General features: G+C 30.7%; 2 protein-coding genes across 2 annotated transcripts; both read right to left on the reverse strand.

Moving 5' to 3' along the window:
* Positions 1-7885: 7885 nt before the first annotated feature.
* Positions 7886-8710, reverse strand: LOC21393096 (LOB domain-containing protein 29). Its single transcript, XM_010113592.1, has 2 exons — positions 8432-8710; positions 7886-8290 (listed from the first exon to the last, which is right to left on the reverse strand). The coding sequence occupies exons 1-2, from the start codon at positions 8708-8710 to the stop codon at positions 7886-7888; spliced, it is 684 nt and encodes a 227-aa protein (XP_010111894.1).
* A 9393-nt stretch (positions 8711-18103) lies between these two features.
* LOC21393097 (LOB domain-containing protein 29) lies at positions 18104-19186 on the reverse strand. Its single transcript, XM_010113593.1, has 2 exons — positions 18908-19186; positions 18104-18544 (listed from the first exon to the last, which is right to left on the reverse strand). The coding sequence occupies exons 1-2, from the start codon at positions 19184-19186 to the stop codon at positions 18104-18106; spliced, it is 720 nt and encodes a 239-aa protein (XP_010111895.1).
* Positions 19187-23173: the final 3987 nt, after the last annotated feature.

Here is a 23173-nt window from a genome sequence, read left to right on the forward strand (position 1 = left end):
GCTATAGCCATATATGATCATCTCTCCAAGGAAAATTACAGCAACTCCATGAGTCAAAAGTAGGCGTTTTCTTCTTGTTAAATCAAAACTTAACTGTTACCTCTCTTTCTGATTAGAAATAAAATATTGGGATATTATTCATCTTTTTTATGAAGGTAGTTCTAGATTTATTATGTATCTTTTGGCACATAGTGGTGCTAGTAAGGTGTACATGCGAGTTAATACCTTATTTTACTTAAAACGATAATATAGTTTTTACTCAGTCACAATAACAGAGAGCACTATATATATATATATATATATATGTTTGACATTTCTAAAAGTAAAACTTGGAATCTGGGCCGGTTAATTATCTTGATTTGTTTATAGTAATTGTCCTATCAAGTTAGAGAAAAATAGCTAATTTCAGGTGTGAAATGTCCATGCAATTATGATAAGTTCGAGAGAAGTAAGTTAGGCTAGCCTAGCTTGACAATTTTGAAGGAGAATCCCAAGACTTAGTCTAATTAATTAACCTTCAATTTACTTAATCTTAAGCAACATATGCATGATTGGTCTCATTGCATGTCCTTATCATGAATTAATTAAAAATAAATTGCACTCGTGCTTTTAACTTGACGTTATTATTGGTAACACTAATAAACTAATACAAAATTAATTAAATTCACTTGAGAGCCCTCTATTATTTACTCAACCAAAACCAAAACCAAAAAAAGTCATACGTGGAATCTTTTTAGGGCACGTAGATTTTCTTTGATAATATCCTTAAGCCACAAGATTAATAATGTGCCCTTTCAGAGGGATACATCCCCCTAGCTAGCTAGGTTGACATGATGATTTTTTGCTTTGAAATATTTTACAGAAATGGGGATTTGCGATATGAAGAAGTGAATGCTATCATTATTGCTCAAAGCAAACACGGCAAGAGGTGGTGAGTACTTAATGGACCCCACCTGTTTGGGGTTTATGTCCTAATTAGTAGGTTCACCTAACATTAGTAGTCTAATTGAATTCTTATATATTATTAACTATGATTTTGTATTCCTATATGTAGACAAAATGTTCCCTTGATTGGATACACAGGACTACATCATTAGTTAGTCCCTAATTTGCATATTTCATCATATATACAATTGATGAAGCTAGTCGTTCGGTTCTTCCTCTCCTAAGAAAATTGATAAATTTATAATTTAATTGCCTGAAATAAATTAGGCTTGTTTCTTACTAATTTGCATCAGTAAATAATAAATATCGAAATCATCCTTATTTGTTCCCCTCAGAATCTTTCAAAACATTCTCTTTTCTCCACGATCCAGACAACTTAAATTCATCAATTCATTGCACGTACGCAAGTGAATCCATTCATCATAAGATCATCTTTCAGATTAATTCATTAATGTTAATAAACACACCGAGAACTATATATATATATATGTTATGTGTAATATGCTATATATATGCTAGTTTGAGTCATTTTGTAGCTCCAATTAATGTGTTATGGTACTGCATGCAATCAATAATTTATTTACAATAGTAGAAAACGACCAAAAATGAAAGAAGTATGGGACAAGATATTACAACATCATTGGCAAACCAAAAATAACAGGACATGAAATTACAGCATTATTGGCATGGTTTTGAAGTAAAAATGCCGATCATAATAATTTATCTTCTTGACAACACTTGTACTTAAACCTCATATAGTAATCTTACGAACAACAGTACTGTATACTATTCGTTTTGTTGCATGCCGTTCAAACTTATCAATATATAGATTGATACTAATAATTAAATTACGCAAATAATTAATTACCCAAAGAATAAGTTTTCAACTGCATATTGATCCTTATAAGATGGATTCAAATTATCTGTTCAATTTTTAGTATCCCAAATGGTGACTAATTTACCTTATTTTTAATGACATTTAATTGATTCAAGCATTTTTTGCATGAGAATATCAGTTAAAAGTATTTTAAACTTTTTGAATGGCGTCTCATGATTTGATTGGTTAGACAACATGAGAAACACTAAGGTAATGTAGTGCAAACTCATGATTTTTAGTTCTACTACAGTGTTTTTTCTTACAAAAAAATATCAAAAATCATAATCAAGAATCTTAATTTAAATTTTAGTTTGAACTCATATACCAAATGAGCTGTAATTAAACAGGTGATTTGAATCCGTATAAGATGAATACAGCTCATTTGCTAGCTAGATGACTAATTTTGGTTAATTTACTTCTATTGGACTATATGATCTGCTACCTGGGTGACATCGATATCTCCACATGAAGACTTTTGCCCATTTGGAGTCTTGAACAATCTTATATATATTTTTATACCTTGGATAAAAAAATGAGAAAAAAAAAAGAATGGGAGAATAAATATCCTCAGTCAAGCCACATTGAAATATTTAATTCCATGTTCTTGGAGCCCATGACAGTGGCACGAAAACTTATTCTATATAACTAGTTTGGTCAAGCGGCTTGTAACCACTTTCACACTTCGTCTATTCCAGCTCTTTGGCATTAAACAATCACAATTTGGAGAGAAGAGAGATTAAAAAAAAAAAAAAAAGAAATGGTATAAAATTTAAGAATTAATTTTTATATATTATATGTACATTCCCCATTGGAGTACTCCATCAGTTGCACCTAGTTTAAAAAGAAATAATTATTCCAAAGAACCATTTGTTAAATGAGTAATGAGTGATCATTAGTTGAATGTGAGTTCAAGGAGAGAAAAAGATGTCGCCAAAAAGTGGAAATAAGAACCAAAAAAAGAAGACAAGAAAGTGTTGATCAACTCTGGTATAGTGGTATACCTCTAAAATAGTTATAAAAGTTAGGGCGATCAATTTGCAAGTATTCAAAGAAAGGGTATTTGCCAAAGTTTTCCTCTTAAAGACATGAAATTGCATGGGTTTGAAAACTGTCACAGATGCTTCTTTTTCTCTTAAAGGGTACGAAATTTAGGAGGTTATTCTTTTGGAATGTAACTTGAGTGTAATTTTTGAGTTGAATTTGAGTTATAACTTGAGTTGAAGTTGTAACTTGAATAAAGTTGAGTAAAGTTGAATAAAGTTGAAACTTAAAAGAACGTGAACTTAAATAAAGTTGTAACTTGAGTTTAAACTTTTTCTGAGTTTTATTGCAAAATAACAACCCCAATAAACTTTTGTACAAGCTAATTTTTTTTTATTGGCATTTTTCCTCTAAACAAAAAATTATTCGCCTTTTCTTTAATGAAAATTAGGCAATAATTTAGATAAAAAAATAATAATAAAGAGTAAAGGAAATTAAAGAGTTGGAAATTTAAAGGAAAGCAGACTGTAAAGGAAAATTAAGCAGGATTAGGGACCCAATTATTATTATTTTTTTCATGGGGTTTGCAAAAGATAAAACAAAACTTGACTGATGAATATGTGTACACACGCACACGTGCAATGCGAGCCAATCAGATCATTGGGATTAGTGACGTGCCAGATGGGACTTTTATATCTACAAACTAACTGTCACTCTTACTAAAACATAGTGCAAGAGTAATATATATGAAATGAAAAGATAAAGATAAAATGGCAAAAAAAAAAAAAAAAAAAAAAAAAAAAGGAAAAAAAAAAAAAAAAAAAAAAAAAAGAAGTTTGGTCATTGCAGCACTTTTAATATCTTGGTCTAATATGATTTCAAATCATTGAGCTTTGTGCCGTGTCTTGTCTGAAAATGACCAAATAGAGTGTTTTTGTATGCTTTAGGAAGCTTTTATGTCTTTTGTATGGTTCACTAAAGTTGTATTATGATTCCGTCCACTCAATGTTAATAAAGGTTACATTCAACCACCATCGATGTCTTTGGGTTTTAATTTAACAATTCCCAGTAACAAAACTCCTTTAAAGGAAAAAAAATAGTAATAAATCAAAGATAGTTTTTTTTTTTTTTTTGATGACACTACTTACCGATGATATTGATTTATAAAAATTATCGAATGGTGTTTTTTGTGTAAGATTTGTCTCCTAATTTTCGTTTTTGATTCGCTGAATCAACAAATTGACGAGTATATTTTACTAAAATGTAAAAATTTACTTCACTTTATCATTGAAATTTAACATCATGAATGCATACAGAATAATGCAAGCGCATCAACTTGTTGATCAACTTTAGATATTAAATGATCATGTGACAATAAACATTAATATTTAATTAATTAAATGAAATATGCATACTAAACTTGTATATGATTTACTATTATATTATAATAAGGAAACGCACATTACCATGATAAGTAATTTGGTGCCCGAAACATTACCTGGGGAAATTTAGAGAAATATTTTCACTCAAATATTGTTAAAAATTTTAAGCCCACATGAGTAACTATGCTTAAAAACTAGGAATTTGTGTACACTCAAACACCCTATTTGCTATATTGGGCTATTAATGGGCTTTTGTCTCGTCTATATCCATAGGAGAATAATTAAGAACCCAACCCACACGGGCCTGTTTTGGTTACTTTCCGCTCCCATCACCTGTTAGGCTGCTACTCTCTTTCAGCTGCTTAGCAAGAAGGAAAAGAAATGAATAGCGACATACGACTGAGTAGAATATAATAGTGAGTAGAAGTTAAAAGAGGAAAAAAAAAAAAAAAAAACGTTTCATTTGTATTAATAGTTCTACCCTGAAATGAATAAGTTTATTTTTTTCCCTTTGCATTACAAACGAATCTATTCCAAATTTAAAAAGTATTTTTTCTTAGCCTTTTTTGGAGTTGCATGCTCGTATTTCAAAAGAAAAAAACGACGGCGCGTTTGGAACTCATTTCAAAATGATTTTATTTTTTGTATAAAAATGAAAATGAAAACGTTTTCAATTTCAGACAGAAATTATTTTTAAAAATGCGTTTAGTAGTTTTATCAAGACATTATTTTCAGTGTAAAAAAACCCATTAATGTCTTTCTTTCTGCTCGAGAAAAGAGAAAACAAAAACAAAAAATGAAAAATGATTAAACGTTATTTTTCATTTTTCTCTCATTTTACACTAAACCAAAAAATCATTTTTATTTCCCTTTTTTGTCTGTATTGCGCCAAATGCCATTTTGAAAACGTTTTTATTTTTTCTTTCTCGAAAAACGTAAAAAAGGGAATCAATTCCAAACATGGCCGACATCTTTAAATAAATTTCCTTAAAAAAAAGGAATTCTAACTTTAGTTAGGGAAAAAAAAAAAGTAGATGAATATAAACTAGCTAGAGATAGCTACCGTTTACAACTTAGCTAGGAGAAGAGAAAAGTAGACGAATATATAAATTATAGATAGTTACCGGTTATTGATGTAATTCTCTCTTTCTCTACCTTGAAAATAACTGTAGGTTTATTATTGTAAGGAGATTTTTACGACATAAAAAATAAACCATCAATAGTTATTTATTTTTCGACTGTCATATAAGTGTCAAAAATTATACATTTTACATATTTTTTAATTTTAATGTGATTTTAACTAGACTTAAGATCAAAACCGTACACCATCTATAATAGGCCTTACTTTAGAAGGACCTTTATTGTAATTGTTAGTAGGGTTGTTTTACTTTGCTTCATGTGTGCATATTCAACCTTGAATTTAGTATCATTATTTCAAGGCAATGAAAAGTGGCAACAAATTATATATATAGAGACGGAAGAGTACAACTGATTTCCAAGAACATACAATGCTCCACCGGGCAAAGACAATATTATTCATGAGTCATGACCAATAAAGATTGAACTTCCATATTACTCACAGAAAAGCATATTCTCTTTCGAAAGAATTGAATATAATATTGCTCAATTGTCGACACCCCAGACAGAAAGTAAGAACTTTATTATTGGCAAAAACAACTATTTCTTTATAGTAAAGCTACCCAATTTCATGGCCAAATTCAACTCAAAACCTTTGTGCTGTACTCATCCCGATAATTAATGTCAACACAAGAACATTTTGTAATCGATCACCCGCTTATCAATATATATAATTCCTTTACTACTTATGCTTTTCCAATTAATATGTCTCTCAAAATGTTGAGCATCCTATTCTTTGTAATCTGATTACCACTATATTTATACATTTCTTCACCAATCTGTACGACTAAGATCTGGATACATATATGATACAATGCAAATTAAGTGAATTAGAAACTTCAACCTTTAACTACATGATTGTGATCTTAATTAGATGGCTTTGTTCCACTTCTACGTTGAAAACAATCTAATAAGAGCCCACCTGAAATTATTTCTATCATGAATCTAAGACAAATTAATTTCAACTAATGAAACACTAGTGTCGTATTAGTGAGCAATATATGAAATATAATAGACATGAAGACAGGGTGATATATACTTATATGTTAATTTGTACTGTGACATTCAAGCAATTAAAAGTAGCACTACTGAATATAATCTATTTGAGTAGAGATGTTTATATATACTAAAGTCATAACCTAGTTCGCTGGATTATAACATCATCAGATACGACAGCTACATTTCTGCGTTGCAGTAGATCATGAACTTGAATAAAAAAGTCTCAACAATGTTATGAGATATAATCTGGCCAAAAACCACAATCAGCGCATGTATATATGTGTTTGTGTGTGTGTGTGTGTAATGAATATTTCTTCATAATGAATTTTGCAATAAATTAGTGTAATCAAAAGACTTTACAATATCATTAGTGATAAATATTTCCACTAAAGATCAATGTTCTTGTGAAAGTAATTTTCGCAACAAGAAGTTTTTAGTTTAATTACACGCACACCTGTATATATAGAATATGTATAATATCAAGAGTCAATTACCTCATATATGTAAAAGAGCGCAAATTCATTGATCTTCAGGCAAGAACAACGTCAAAGTATATGAAAGCACTCAATCAATATAGAATTTTATCGTAAGAGAAGATAGACTAAATTAACTAATTAGAAAAATAAACAACAAAAATGGTGCTTGAAAGAGGTTTTCCTTGAATCAATCACATAAAAAAAGGGTTTACTTTTAATCAATAACTACAGTATAAATGAATGTAAGCTATGTATAAATGTATACACGTATAGAAAGGCAAATATGTATATACATACATATATATATATATATATATCTATTTATACATTCAAGTTTAAATATACCTCCCCAATATCGTTCCTTACATGTTTGCTGATGATCATACACCGTACAATTTCATCATCTAGTATTGAAGCGTTTTATTAATCTAATTATATTTTTATTTGTTGAGAAAAGCTAATTAAGTTAGCAGGGCTAAAAACACAGTCCACAAGCAAACCTGCATGCACCGAACCATGCTCTGAAATCTCATTTAAAGGAATTGATCTTATAATTAATTAGTATATGATCATTTGCTTAATTATAAGGCTCATGCATATATCATTATACCTAGATTTCATTAAAGAGAAGATGATCAAATATTTGTCAATGCAACACATCAATAGGTCGACGATGAAAGGAATTGGAAAACACCTGTTTTTTTTCCCTTTTTTTCGGCTATGAAAGATTTTTTAGAGTCAGTAGGTAGGGTTCATTGACAAAAAGAACTATATATATATAGCTGCTCAATCAAAAAAACAGATTACTCTGCAGTCAGAGAATTACAGTATTAAAATTAATCTACCCTCCTTTTGAGAGATTACACTAGAGAAAACCTGTAGGGTGGACTAATTTATATAGGGTTTCCATGACTTGTATAAACATTTCTAGGGTTCCTAGCTTTTATTTATAGCAGCAAGAAAAGTGCATGTTTCAGGGCATTCATGATCAACAGCAATTAAAAATTGGAAAAGGTCGTCTTCGACCGATCGATCATGATATCTTGCACTCACGCATGAATATGATCATAAGTCCCTTTCCACGAATTCTAAAGATAGCCAAAAGCCATTGATTGAAGCTCATCGGAATCATGGAAAGCCCATAATTGCCTGTTGTTTGGTTGAATCTCAAGAGAAGACATGGAAAAGGAATTGGCCTCTTCAAAGCTGCCATACGAGACATTCTCGTCCGGGATTAGTGAATATTCGGCGTAATTATTCCCCACAGGGCTTGGATTCACAACCCTATTTTCATGGCTCAAGTTTGATGTGAACTGGGGCGTTGTGTTTGAACTTTGTAAATCAAGCCAACCGTGGAAATCTTGCCGAGGATGCTGAGAAAGAACTTTTCCGCAGAATTTTCCATTAGGGTTTACTGTTCCAGAGGCATTGGTAAAGCTTTGAGCTCCTTGTAACTCCTTGAGAGAAGCTAATTGTGCTTGTAGGTTAACAACCTGCCAAGAGTTCAATTAAACATTAAACCAAAAGGATTGATTAAGGCAATTGAAACTAAATGGTAAAGTGAAAAATTTACTAGGTTTTTTCCATTCTTTAACTGTAAGTACTTTGAGGGTTAAAAAAAGTATACACTAAACCTGTTGCTGAAGAGCAAAAATATGAGAAACACAGCCATAGATCGGATCTTGAAGTCTCGCCTGAGCTTCATAAGAGATCGTGACCGCCGCTTCGCAACGGTCAGTCACCGGCAGGTGAGACAGTAGCTTTGACACATTGCTTGCACCGAAAACCTTATGAATAGCTGCAAAATGGGTCGCTCCCTGTTCATGGCAGAAATAAGGTGCAAATATACAACCACTAACACATTTTCTTCTCAAGAATTTGCAGGCTCCACAAGGAGAACCAGAACCTGTCATCTTGATGAATTGATGAAATTAATTGTTCTGGGAGTTTTTTTTTTTTTTTTTCCTTTTCTTTTCTTTTCTTTTCTTTTGTGTGTGAGTTTTTTGTTCTCTATGCTTTGTGCAATTATGAGTTTATCACCATGTTTATAATTACAAGAAGGAGGATGATAGATCATATAATTGAATACTTAATTACGTTAGGTTCCCTTAATGGGGTACAGATTTCATTATTTTTTTCCCCTTTTATAAGCGGACAAAACCCTCTCACCATCCATCTTAAATGTTTTTGATGATTTGAAATTAGATTCCCATTCGATATTGTTATACGACAAAAGAACTATAACACAAACCAAACCCAATTTTGTGTTTGCTTGATGATTGGTTTTATGTGCTCATTCTTAAACATTAAATAAATATATTTAGCCCCTATATATATATATATATATATATATATACGTGATAACTGCAGCTACATTTAATCTAGCTACCTGAATCCAGAAGAATGTGGGGCTAAATTATTACCATATGAATATAGTCATATGGAAAAGATGTAAATCGTGCAGTATATATATAACTTTTTTTTCCCCCTTCCAATCTTAACTAGGTGGTTCTTTTTTCTTTTCGAAATCACGATTCTTCTAATATTCTTAATTACTTGACTTACTAACCATTTAGTTATTGTTTATTTGTCTAGATTCTTAAAGGATAACTTTTAATCTCCTTTCATATAACAAGAAGAAAAACCTTCCATTTCATAGACCTGCCAAAAATGTAAAATTAGGCACAGAAATTTAATGTGAAGTACTGTGAACCTTTGAGAAGTAATGTTTCACCTTGTCAGTCCAAGATTATCCATATGCGCGCATGATTAATATTTCTAAAGCTAGTGAGGTTTCTTGGGAATCTTGGAAGCATTTTGAAGATTTCTATTTGGAACATTGAAGGAATTATATTTTATATTGAATTTTGAAAAGAAGACAATTTATTAATAATTTGCTCATCGGTAATGATAATCTTACATTTTTTTGTTGTTGTTGAACTAAAATAGGCCAATTGGGAATGAAACCATATATATTTGCTTGACTTTCAAAGAATAAACATAAGAAATAGTTAACTTAGAATTAAAAATAAATAAATAAAAATAAAAGAAAGAAAGACAAGATGACAGCTCCAATAAAGTAAATCTCGAGGGAAAAAAATGAAGATTATATAGAATCCATTTTGATCATCTTCAAAATATAGGATCAGATTCTAGTTGAGGCTATGGTTGGGTGCGTAAGTGTGTATAAATTTATTAAGATTTGAATGCTGTTAGTTTTATTTTTTGTTAGTAAAGTAGCTAGGAGTCATTGACCCCACACCCTATCAAAATAGTAATATTAGATATGAATTTAAGTTTTAACCATCTAATTTAGACAATTTAATCTTGTAATTATGCGAGGTACGCTACTAATTAATCTCCTACTCGTTTTAGTTTTATAAGGTGCATTACCTATGTCACAATGAAATACTGATTCATAAGAAGGTCAGGTCAAAAACTTATATTCTTTATCTATCCAGCTGGCTTGACTAAATTAAGTCTAAGAAGCTTTAGGGGAACATCTTAATTTGTTCCCTCTAAATTATGAAATTGAGGGATGCAATTAGTATTTATTAAACAGTACGCAATAAAAAGGTTCAGCTAGTCAGATTATATTAATTAATTAATCAGCTCATTTGGTTAATTGTACTTACTTATTGCTGACAATGTGTATTACTTGACATAGTGATTGTTGGAATCATAATAGTGATTAAGGACAGGTAATAAAAAACGTAAAGAAACCATTAATAGAACTCAGGGAAAGAAAAGAAAGGCATATATTCCAAAAATTAATTGAATGAAACAAAAGATAGTGACACTGGAATACAACAGTACAACACACAGCACTAAACCAAGTGAACCGCTAAGATGATATATAGTATAATTAGAGAGGGACAAAAAAGAGTAACAGTACTATACTAGTACTTCTCTTTTCTAATCTTTTAATTTGTTTAAGCTTTGCAGGTCACGGTTTGTCGAGCAATAGTACTGTATAAATAGGCATTAATTAATATTATATTTATCTTATCACTAATCACTTTCGTCTGTCACCCATAGCTGCCAACATGTAGACCTCTCAAAGTTGTGCATTTTGGTCCCACATCCCAAACTCAATAATGACACTCCAACTATTTCTTTCCCTTTTTTTTTTTTTGTTCTTTTGCCTCTTTTCAATTAAGTTCATCTTTTCACTACATATATAAGTTCATCGTACAACCAAGAAACATATATACATACATATATATATACACACACTTTTGTTATTAATGGCAAACTATATGTATTGTTTTGTGTAGACAGGGTGTGATGAATGCTAAGATATATTTAGTATTCGTAAATACAACTTGATTTGACAATATATATGTGAGTTGCTTCTCATCCTTTCTAGTGATTATGTAGGCCACTTTGTCCAAAATTCTCAAACATGCAATGCCAACAATATTTGTATATATGTATGTATACAAATTGCAATAGCATAATCCCTATACTATATAATACATATTATTTTTGAAATACTGATAATCTGTGTGTAGAAATGCACTGTTTATAACCTAAAGTAATTATCAAAAAAAAAAAAAAACAACAAAACCTGAAATCATTTCCCAATTGCAGTGTTACACGTATCGTTACAATTAGCATGGGAAATAAAGGAGCCTATATATATATATATATATATATATATATGATGATCATGAATGGTATTGGACGTCTGATGAAGAGGAGTTTGTGCATGGCATGGACCTCATTGGCAGCCATTATCGCAGAAATGGATAATGACTTCCACTAGGTTGTACTTGTTGGCCACTTTGAGCAAGGGAATTACAAAAGGAAGTAGAAAGATTTTGGAGACAAGAAGGCATGCTTATAAAAGAGATTCTTGAAATATATTCTACCTTTGGACAATAATAGTATAGAGAATGGTCCGAGTAATTTTGCTTTTAAAGAGGACACAACAAAAAACCCCCCAATCTGTATATATCCTTTCTGTATATACTTTTAAAAGGAAAATTTAAGTGCACTTTTTAAGGCAGTCCCGGTCCTCAGAAAAAAAAAAAATTAAATAAAAAATCTAAAGCCAGTCCATTTGCATGCGTCATATTCAACAAGATGTGCATTATGTCGAAAACCAGAAAAAACTTATAGTGAAGTTTTAGAGATTAAGTTTAGTACTGCCAATTTGTTATGTGTGTGTGTGTGTGTGTATATATATATATATATATATATATATAGTAGATGTAAAATAAAGAAGGCAATAGAGTTGCCGATTGCTTGGACTCGTCCTTTCTAGCGATTAATTCATCTTACTGTGAACAGTACTTGGTTAATCTTTTCAAAAAACATAAACACATGTAGCCTGACTAAAATAGACTTAGATTACTCTTTTCAAAAAAAAAAAAAAAAAAAGACTAAGATTAAGTATGATAAAGTACTATTCTAAAATATTAACACCAATGGTTGTTTCTATACAAAGAGATTTCCGGGACGTGTATTACGCTTAAATGAATGCAAAAAGCTAATTAATCCAAGTTGAACCCGCACAAATAATTCCCTTTATCTCATTCTTAACCTTAATTATTCTTTCTATAACTAATTAGTCAAGTACTCAATTAGGTTTTTTTTTTTTTTTTTTTTTTTTTTTTTTTTTTTTTTTTAAATTCTTACTTATTTTATTAAAAGAAAATATCAATTAGTTAAATGCAAGATATGGTACTGCGTGTATATATATATATGCGTTCGTCTTATTGTTCATATACATGAATAATGCTCAATGCCACCATTTTTTATCACTGTCTTAAATATTTATACAGTGGTGAGAAGTGCAACGCATGTGCTAAAAATGTACGGTAAACAATTATAATACTGCAAAATAATCAATTAAAAATAAGGTCAGGATTAGATATGTGTACATAATTTTCTAAGCAATTAGATTCTTGTTTATTACTAATTTTCTGACACAAACAAAAATCGACTATGAAAGTGTTATCCTATTTATATCTTATAATCGTACTCCAACCCCCTGAGCAATATTTTTCTTCAATATATCATAAGTCTAAAGAGGTTTTAAATCTGCTGATGAACCACTTTTTTACTTTCACTTTTATTTATTATTTATTATTTATTTTTTACTTTTGGACCTTTCAGTATTCATTGAACAGGCTCAACTTTTTATTACTTGGGATTGTTTTGCAGAATTAAACCAATCATTTGGTGCCACCTCCTATAATTAGTGGAATCTATATATAACATGCAAGCCTATAACACGAAGTATTTGACTCTTAATTGGAAGAAAAGAGGTTTAGATTCTGAGATCATTTTTAATAACAACTCAAGCTCTTATTAATTTATAACTTTTAGTTCCTTAAGTTCTAAAGCTAGGTTCAGAGTTGAAGCGCTAATTAATTAAAAAAAAAGAAAAAAAAAACTTTTGGGATATCTTGTTATCTTTCATTTACAAAGAAGGAAAAAAAAAAAAAAAAAAAAAAAAAAACTTGAACCACGAATTATCCAATTTCCTTCGAATTATTAGATAGAATTTTAATCGAAATTCCAGCCCACTATTTTAATAGCATTTTAGTGGTTTATTTTCTTTTAATGAATTTAATGTTTATATTTGTATAGAATAAGATTCTAACTTACCTCGAGCTATAGAATGCTTTACAAGAACATTGCTTATTAATTGGTGGAGTAATAAAAAAGAATTATATCGTAGAATATGAAATAAAAATAATTAATTGTTACACAGTTTTAAATTAAGAACCCACCATAACTCAAAGAAAAACCTCAGCAAGGTCCTCAATACAATTCCTCCTTATTGGAAGGCAAAATTGAAAAGAGAAAAAAAAAAAAAAAAAAAAAAAAACCCCCAAAGATCCTCCCTCTTCTGGGCATTGGGCACAGCCAATTCATCCATCTAAAATTGACATTCATAACCTTCTAAATACAATTCCAAATTTCAAAGTTTTTCGATTCATAAACCCCTAATTCATACATTTCTTCCTTTAAAATCCAACATGACATGTCTAATTTGGTTCTATTTGGAGATAGTATGTTCAACTAAATCTATTTCTCAACAAGAACTAGAGAATAATTGGCTTTACCTTTTTATCAAACTTGTAAAGTTAAGAGAGGATCTCACGTAAAAAAAACCAAAAAAAGGACAAAAGATAAAAAGATATATTAAAACTTTGAAACAATAGTAAATAGGGTTTAAACGTTAAATCTAATTAAAATAAGATTAGATTTAAAAAATATGTATAATAAATAATTTTTAATATAAATTTAACAATTAAAAATAAAAAACTATGAGTAATTTATCTTTTTTAATCTTATATACTCCCTGTTGAATTTTGACGGTCAAGAAGAAAAATGAAAGAAGATGGATGAACAAAAGAAGACAAAAGTGGAGGAACAGCCGACAAAATATATTTTAAATATTCCTAGGGATTGGCGGTGCAGTGCACGTGCCCAATAGGAAAAGGGGACCCCAAATGATAATGCAAGCAAGCATCTCAATTATGATGTTGACACGCCGCACGAATGCCGCTTTCATTTTTAACATGCATTTAGACCCTGCGGGTCCCACTGGAGCCACCTCCACGTCATCACCACCAAGAACTTTAGCAAAACGATAAAACTAGAGTCATGCTCTCTTCTATATTTATAATTTTTTTTAATTCATAATTTTTCTTGTGGAATGGCGTGCCAGCCAAATATGTCAGTGAGTGAACTAGGAAACTTACAAGACTATGGTCAATAATAACCTTACAAATTATTACTTAATTAGCACCCAATGTCTTTTTATTTTTTTATTTTTTTAGGTTTCATATAAAGACACAAGAAAAATAACTTGTTGACGTATATTATAGTCTTGTTTATTTTATGGATTCGAATGTTCAGTTTTAGATTTTTACAGTAAAAAGTTCTCAGAAAATGTCACATTTAACTTTTTCTGTTACAGTGAAAAGCTCTCAGAAAATGTCACATCTCAACTTAAATTGAAAATTTAAATCTGCGAAGTGAACGAGACAGATCTAATGTAATTTTTTTTTATTTCTGATCAGTTAGTGTTTGAGAATGATCTACTACCGCAGTTATATTAGGTGATACTTTACATTTTTTATTTTTTGTCCTTTCTTTTTCGGTTTTCTCATTTTCTTGGGACACATACGTTAGGTTAATTAAGCAAGAATCAGCCAAAAACTTGAGTTATTATTATTTAAGACAAAAAACGTACGTTTGCTTTTCCCAGATAGAAAAGAACTATATATACTATATTATATAATCTCTTGCAATATTTTTAAAGAGAGTTCGTCATGAGGACAATATTTTGGTTGGTAATATTAAAAGAAAGAAGAAACAAAATTGCTGGAAAATGGCTAAAATGTGTTCTTCTATAGACCAGTCAAGCCGACACCCAGGTTGCATATGGGGGCCATTGCACGTGTGTAGATGATTACCAGATAACTAATTATAAGCTTTCTTTTGTTCCCTTCTCAATCTACAAAAATACTAAATTCATCTTGCACATATATTATATATATATATACAAATATATATAATTTTTTGGGGGTGTCATTGAAATATAAGTCCATAAGCTATTAACCAAACAATGGTGTCTTTACTAGTAGATCATGTCATATACTTGGAAAATAGTGAGATGATGAACTCTACAAGATTTGAATCTAGAAAATATCCAATAAGATCATGTCAGTTAATTAATTAGTTGTTGTTGATGATGCTAAATTTGTAATATAGATTATATTATATACATACATATATATATATATATATATCCTAGATGCTTATACTTGACAATGACTTGGTCTCTGGTCATAAACATTGTCTTTCGTCTCTGACAAACAAAAAAGGGAGTGAAAACTCTATTGCTTGATGATTCAGAAACATATAAAGAAAACTTCATTTTCAAGAGCATTTTTTTTTTCGTAAAAAAATTATTTTCTCAGTTCTAGAATGAATGAATACGTGTATAATTAGCTTGTTTATAAATTTAAAATGTAGTTTGAATAGGGGGCAAAATTTCAAAGTCCAACCCTTATTACAAGGAGCTGGTGATGATGTAGGTAATATTGTAGGGGAAAACAGTAACGACAACGAGGGGGTACTTGTCATTTTTCGAAGGAGGTTAAAAGAAGGATTAAGAAAGAGACATATATATACGCTTTTAATTTGTTTTTGTGATTAATTTAATTTGTGTGAGAAGAAGATTAATGTGACTAGAGAGGAAGTTTTCAATCATGACTTTATAATTAGTAAGAAAGTTAGTCACAGGTGGAGACAATCTGGGAGAAGCAATTAACCTAATTTGGAAGATTAGTTGACGATGTTTAACCTCTTGTGTTGATTTATAATGGAAATGCAGTCTTGTTTGTTTCTTTGAGTGTAGGAAGGGACGGGCACTTGTATATTGACCGAACAGTAAACTAGCCCTTTTTTTTTCATGAACTTTTTTGGTCTTTGGGTGATCTTATAATTGAAAGTCCTTGAAATCTCAGAAAATTTCCAAAATAATAAAATAAAATATTTCTAAAAATTTAACCGAAACAAGGTTTTAATGAGGCCTTTATTGATCTTTAATTGAGAAAATATACCACCCGAATGTTTTTTTATTTGGCTTTTTAGGATCATTTTTGCCCTTTTCCCTTCTTTGGTTTTCTATTCTTTTGGCATTGTGTTATTAGCCTTTTAACGTATATGTTATCCTTAATTTTTTTTTTCTTTCTTATTTTAAATACAATGTTTGAGCGGGGTTTAGTGCGATTTAGATGCCAACATGGTTGAGATGTTTTTCCCACCCCCAATTCTAGTTATCCTCACTCGCTTTTTATTTAAAAGATTCAAAAGTGTTAACGTAAAATCAGGTAATCTCTTCAGGCTCGTAATATTTATCTTGGTTTTTATTTTTTATTTTTGTTATAAGAATTGGGACTATGTGTATTGTATGCAAACATAAATGTGTAAATAAGGATGTAACTTTCTCTAGATCAGAATCTACATTTCTAGTAGATTTATAGCGTACAATTATGTAAAGTTGATTCGTTGACTATGGTAATTAAGGCCTCATTCATTTTATCGATTCGAGTTTTCAATTTCAATTTTGCTACAGTTAAAAGCTCTTACAAAAGTCACATCTAACTTTTTTTTTGCTACAGTTGGAAGCTCTCACATAAAGTCACTTCTAAACTTGAATTGAAAACTCGAATCGGCAAAATGAACGAGTCCTAAGTTCCAATATCAACAATTTTAATTACAGTACTATATAAAACACGTATATACATGCAGCACGTATAATATACACACACACACAGAAGCAAGGGGCTAAAAGAATATGGCTCCATGAGATGAAACAGAAAGAAAAAGCAACACAAAAAACTGATTATCACCTAAAACTAAAACTTCATATATAAACATAATATATATATTTATAGCGCGTATATAGGAACAATATCAACTGGGCCTGGCTGAAAAATTTGGGAACAATACATAACTTATATAACTGATCAGCAGCACAACGTGTATAATAATTCAGTCGGCTTTTGTTATATAGACCAAGAGATCGAAAGTCAACAAATTAAGGGTTACATTCAATATCCGTTTATGATCATCTTAGACAGTATAATCACATGGTAAAAAAAAAAAAAAGGGAAAAAAAGGAACTCACTAATCACTCGGTCTCTTTTAAGTTTTATGAGTAGTAATGCTGAGATCAGGTAACAACGTGACTAGAATGTCAGATTCGACATAATCCACAGAGCACATGCCATAAACCTCAAAAAGATCAGAAAACGTTATATTTATTTATTTGTTTTTGTGATGATCGGGAATATAACTTTTCATTTCATTATGGCTAATATTCCCTGGCTAAACAGCTGGCCAAGAACACCATTAATTTGTAAGGGAATCTGTATATACACATGGGATTTGAACAATCTTAAAGGCAAAATAGAACTACATTGCATTTTCGAGGGGAAAAAAATGAACTTCATTCCTGGATCCAAGATATTTATATATATTTATATATATATATATATATCCAATTTATATATTATAAATTTTCTTTTCATCCGTAGCATATATAACCAGTGCTAGAACTTCATCAATATCAATTACCAATGATGTAACTTGTTCCAAATGGTATGATACCCATTTTTAGGGTTTCCAACTTACACAAAGGCAACAATTACCTAGTTCTTACTAATTCATTGTTTCAATGTATATCCAAATTGGAGACTTATATCCTTTTCATATTGCTATATAATATATTATTAATTCTTGGGCAGAGCCAGCCTAATTTGTTCTAATTCTGATCATGAATGCCGGGTATAGCTAAAAGGCATTGACTGAAGTTCGTCGGGGTACTCCTGAAAACCCATTTGCCTGTTGACTGTTTGCAAGTTGTCCAATGAAGACATGAAGTGATAAGCCTCGTCGTACTTTCCGTACAAGCCATTTTGATCTTCTGCAAAGATCGAAATATTCTCGCAACTTCCAGAAGAGTTAGAACACATTGGCTTACTCTCAAAGTATGGTGGCATCATCGAGGCTTCGTTCGTCAGGTTCGGACTATATTGTGGCACCATGTTTGAGTTTTCTGATTGAAACCAATTCTGGAGATCTTCTACTTGCTGATATTGTCTTCCATTGTTATACCTCTCGTTAGGGTTTGCAGTACTGGAAGAGCCGTTCTGAAAACCTTGAGCTCCTGCTTGTTCCTTGATCAAAGCTAGTTGTGCTTGTAAATTAATCACCTGCCAATGATCACAAGTAAAGGAAACAAGACTATGGTAAATATTAAGTAATGCGAAATCAGAAAATATTTTTGTGGTTTTTGTAAACAAAACCAACATTTGTACAGAAAGAAAAAAAAAATTGTTTGAAAGTATGATCAATAGACACCAAGAGCTAATAAATGTTTGTAAAGCGCATCATATCTACATTGAATATTATCATTTTTGTTTCTTTTGAGAAAACATTATATTTCATTGCACACTTGCATAACGTTTGATTTTTTTTTTTCTCACAAGATCTGAATGATCAGAAACGTGCACCATTATACAGAATGTATACAGATTTATAAGGAACTTGAAGTGCACTACTTATGGTTTAATTACCTGCTGTTGGAGAGAAAATATATGCGAAACGCAGCCATAAATAGGATCTTTGAGCCGGGCTTGAGCTTCATAGGAGATGGTGATTGCAGCGCCGGGACGATCGCTCACAGGAAGATGAGCAAGCAACTTAGATACATTGCTTGCACCGAAGACCTTATGAATGGCTGCAAAGTGAGAAGCACCTTGTTCATGGCAGAAGTAAGGCGCGAAAACGCAACCTCTAACGCATTTTCTTCTCAAGAACTTGCAGGCTCCACAAGGAGAACCAGAACTCGTCATCTTAATTGATGAATCTTTTGATCAGCGCTATCTTGGTTTGATAATTTTTGGGGGCGGTTTTGGCTTTGATATTATCTTAGCTTTAATGATGTGTTGATTAGCATCAATATGATCCCCCGGTTTATAAAGACTAAAGAGGGAGGCTAGTGGTGAGAGTACAAATAATCAATACTTAATTACAATTGGTTCCCTTAATGGGGTACAGATTTCATTTTTTTAGAATATTTAAATCATCTTTTCTACCCCTTCCTGACCTAATTAATTTCGGACTCTCAAATAAGATTCCTCGAACAACAAAAAGAGCTATCACAAAGACATAAACCAAACCCATTTTGTTTTGCTTGGTATATTTTTGATCTATCATAGGGATCATATTTATTTTGAATTTTTATTTCTTCTTATATGTTTTATATATACGTTTTTGTATATATATATATATATAGAACAGATACAGTTAGTGGTTGATTATATATAATGGAATCTTATCTGAGAGAATGAGACTAAACTGTGGGTCCCGAAATTAGCTGAGTCTTCAGATGCCCTGTTGATCTTACAATAAAAGTAAAGCATTGAAATTCTAATAAAACTAACCCCAATCTTCTAGGGAACCAAAACTAAAGCTTTCATTGTTGGTTCTGTTAGTTATTTTTAACCTCTAGTTAATTCAAAAGTGAAAACGACTATTAATTACCGGCACTGCAGCTTATAAAATTGAGAAACTAATCTACAAGTCATGTGACAGCTGGCAAATGGAGTGATGCCGAAATCATCCTATTATTTCCCCTCAAAAAAAAAAAAAAAAAAAAAAAAAAAAAAAAAAAACTTATTATGCATGCAAGAGTATCTTTTGCGCGTGGATGACTCTGATCTGACCCTGTCTTAGCTTTTTAGCATTTTTTTCCCCCTAATGACGATCAATCTTAGCTTGTTACTTTTTAAACACTTAATATATATACATATACAAAATACACTAATAAACCAGACAGAAAATTTGACTAAACCGGCCGAAAGGAGGTTGTTATTTCCTGTAAATATGCAGTACGATTTTCTCTCTCTCTTTTGCCTTAGATGTCACATTACTTAACACTTGCCTCCACTTGTTAATTTAATATCCTAATTAATTGCAGAAGAGCTTGAAAATTTCTATAGTTGGGCCCCTAATAAATCAAACAAAGAGTTAATTAGTCAAATGGATTATAAGTTAACATGTCACACTCATAGACCAATCAAAGAAGCAGTTCGTGATCATCCCAAGTAATTTTTGGAGGACATTTTTGGCCTCAAAAGACAGCGGGATAAGTATTTTCATAAAATTAGGACCTTGTCTGTCCCAATTAATCCTTAGATTGAGTGGGGTAGGCTTAACCCCAATAAGAAGCTAGATTGTAGTCTAGTCAAAAATCCTAAAGTCCAACTCCAAAACAGTCAGGCCTCCATTTTGATTGCAGTTTATTAATTACTGACCAGTTAAAATTTAGAACTGTACTCTAAGATTCAGAACTTAATTTATGGAGCTTAGGGAGACAATATACACTATAGACTAGACATATATATATATATATAAAGAATATATTCCTTAATTAATAAATGAGACAAACCATTGAAATAGAAGCAGGAGTAAGAGAATAGCCTCTTCTATATAAAATTATGTGAACTACATAATTAGGATCGTTGTAAACAAACAATAGAGAATTCATTCAAGTGAAAAGTGGAATAAGTAAGAATTGAAGAGAATTCATTTAATAGGAATGATAAGTAATAAAAAAAAAAAAAACCAATCTGACGATAATATTTGCAACGGTCGAAAATTAAGAATATACTTTTTTAATAACACTAAAATGGAGAGTAAAAAAGCTCTAAATTAAAACAGCAAATATTTAAAGCTTAGCATAGTGCAACGACAATCTTCAAGTCCTCTGACATGTGTACTTTTTTGCAAACAGTTGAGAAATGAAAGAGAAGTGAATGATCTATGAGACAGCATGGTATGTTCATTTGTTAATTAAAGGGTGCTATACTAAAATAATAAATTCGTACTTTAGGCAATAATTTAGTTGAGGTTCAACTAATCTTAAAAGATCGCACTCCATTATCCCTGGTTTCTAAACTTTCTTGAACTCTTATACTTAATATATAGCTCAGAACTTTTCACATAAGAGTGAAGAGGGGAAAAAACTTTATTTAAACCCTCCTAATTAGCTCAAACATTTTTCACATCAATAGCGTCATTCTCTCTGTCACTTCACTAATATAATATTTTTATTATTTTAATAGAAAATAAGATAATAAAGTTCACGTGTAAAACAAAGAGAGATTGACAAAATGAGTGACACTAATATTTTTCTTTTCACATATATAATTTCACGTATATAAAAGGGGAGAAAAGGATATATACATTCATATATATATATATATATATATATATTTATATATGTAACCTATATATGTCTTTTCTTGATGTGATCAATTCACTGATCATCATATTTTTAGTGTGTAATGCGTTAGATATATACTCGTATGCAGGTGCTCCCACATGATGTCCAATGATCAACAAGTTAATGATGAATGGATTAAAATAATGGAAAATTGGGATTAAGTGGTTGGATTAATTGTAATTAATGAACTAATCTTACTCTTTCATGGTTATCCAATATTGTCCTTGTGAATGAGTATATATGTCTTTAGCTGATCATAAAGGCGTACGTGGCCACACCACAACTGGGGCATCACAATGACAAAAAACAATAATTGGTACTAGTGCGATGCATGTTCTAGATACAAGTTCAGCAGTAATAGATTTGCATATACTCTAGTTAAACTTCTATGCAAACTGCCAAGATAAAGGTTTTTTTTTTTTTTTTCCATTTAACTACAATTAATCTAATCTAATGGTACTTATGTTTGAACCCTGGACAATCATTTAATTTATAACTTCCTATTTTTCATTTTAAACTCAGGAAATAAATCTCGTTTATCCCTTCAAGAAAAGGATTAATATATACACAAGTACTGTACATATTTTTCAACCCAACAGATGTAGATATTCTAAAACTAATTATCGACCAATAAATTAAAAAGAAATGAGCAACATGGAAAAAGAGAAGACCTGTTCAGATCTTGAAAACACAGTCTACATATTATGAAGTGGATAGCAGTGTTAAACAATAATTAATTGCTTTCTATGCAAAAAACACGGTGTCAAGACTAAACATCTCATCCAATAATTGGACAGTACTGGTGTAGTCTTATCAAAGCTCGAAGAAAACTATGGAGTTTGCTTTTAAATTAAAGATATTTTATGGTATGTCTAACGTACAGGTAGGTCAAATTTTTTAATCGTTAAATTTGTATATTTTTTAATTTTTACGTGATTTTATGTAAATTTAACGGATAAAAAACTTGTTCTACTGATATATTGACGTATTAAAAAAGGTGTCTTTAATTAAATTAATGTTTCTTTATATATAAATAAATATGGCATTCGAACTTCGAAGGGTCAAGTGGAAATATGGTACCCTTGGGGCGAATTAAATTTGTTTCTTTGTTTAACTAGAAGATTATATTATTAATTAATCACTAAAAGAATACTATATAGTGATTTTTTATATTAACTTTGATCATCACACTTGTCGCACGTGTGGCACTAATTCTCTTACGTGTGGGTCCAGGAGGAGCCAACTCCCACGTCACTACCAGATGCTTCACACTATGTAGTGTGTGTTGAAGTAGAAGTAATTGCAAAACGATGAAATAAGGGTCATAATTGTGTTCCAAGTTGGGTTATACTGGCTGACAAAGCCACGTATGTCACCGACCCCCCCAAAAAAAAAAGAAAAAAAAAAGCCTTACAAGATTGTGGCCAATATATAATTGTAAACAATGTTACATGTTATTAACACCACACACTAATTAAAATTGAATCTCACTTATAAAATTTATAAATGAATTGATCTTCTATTAATTATGATACTTAACATCAGTAGTATC

The sequence above is a fragment of the Morus notabilis genome, unplaced genomic scaffold, assembly GCF_000414095.1.
Source record: "Morus notabilis unplaced genomic scaffold, ASM41409v2 Scaffold40, whole genome shotgun sequence".
Lineage (NCBI taxonomy): Eukaryota > Viridiplantae > Streptophyta > Magnoliopsida > Rosales > Moraceae > Morus > Morus notabilis.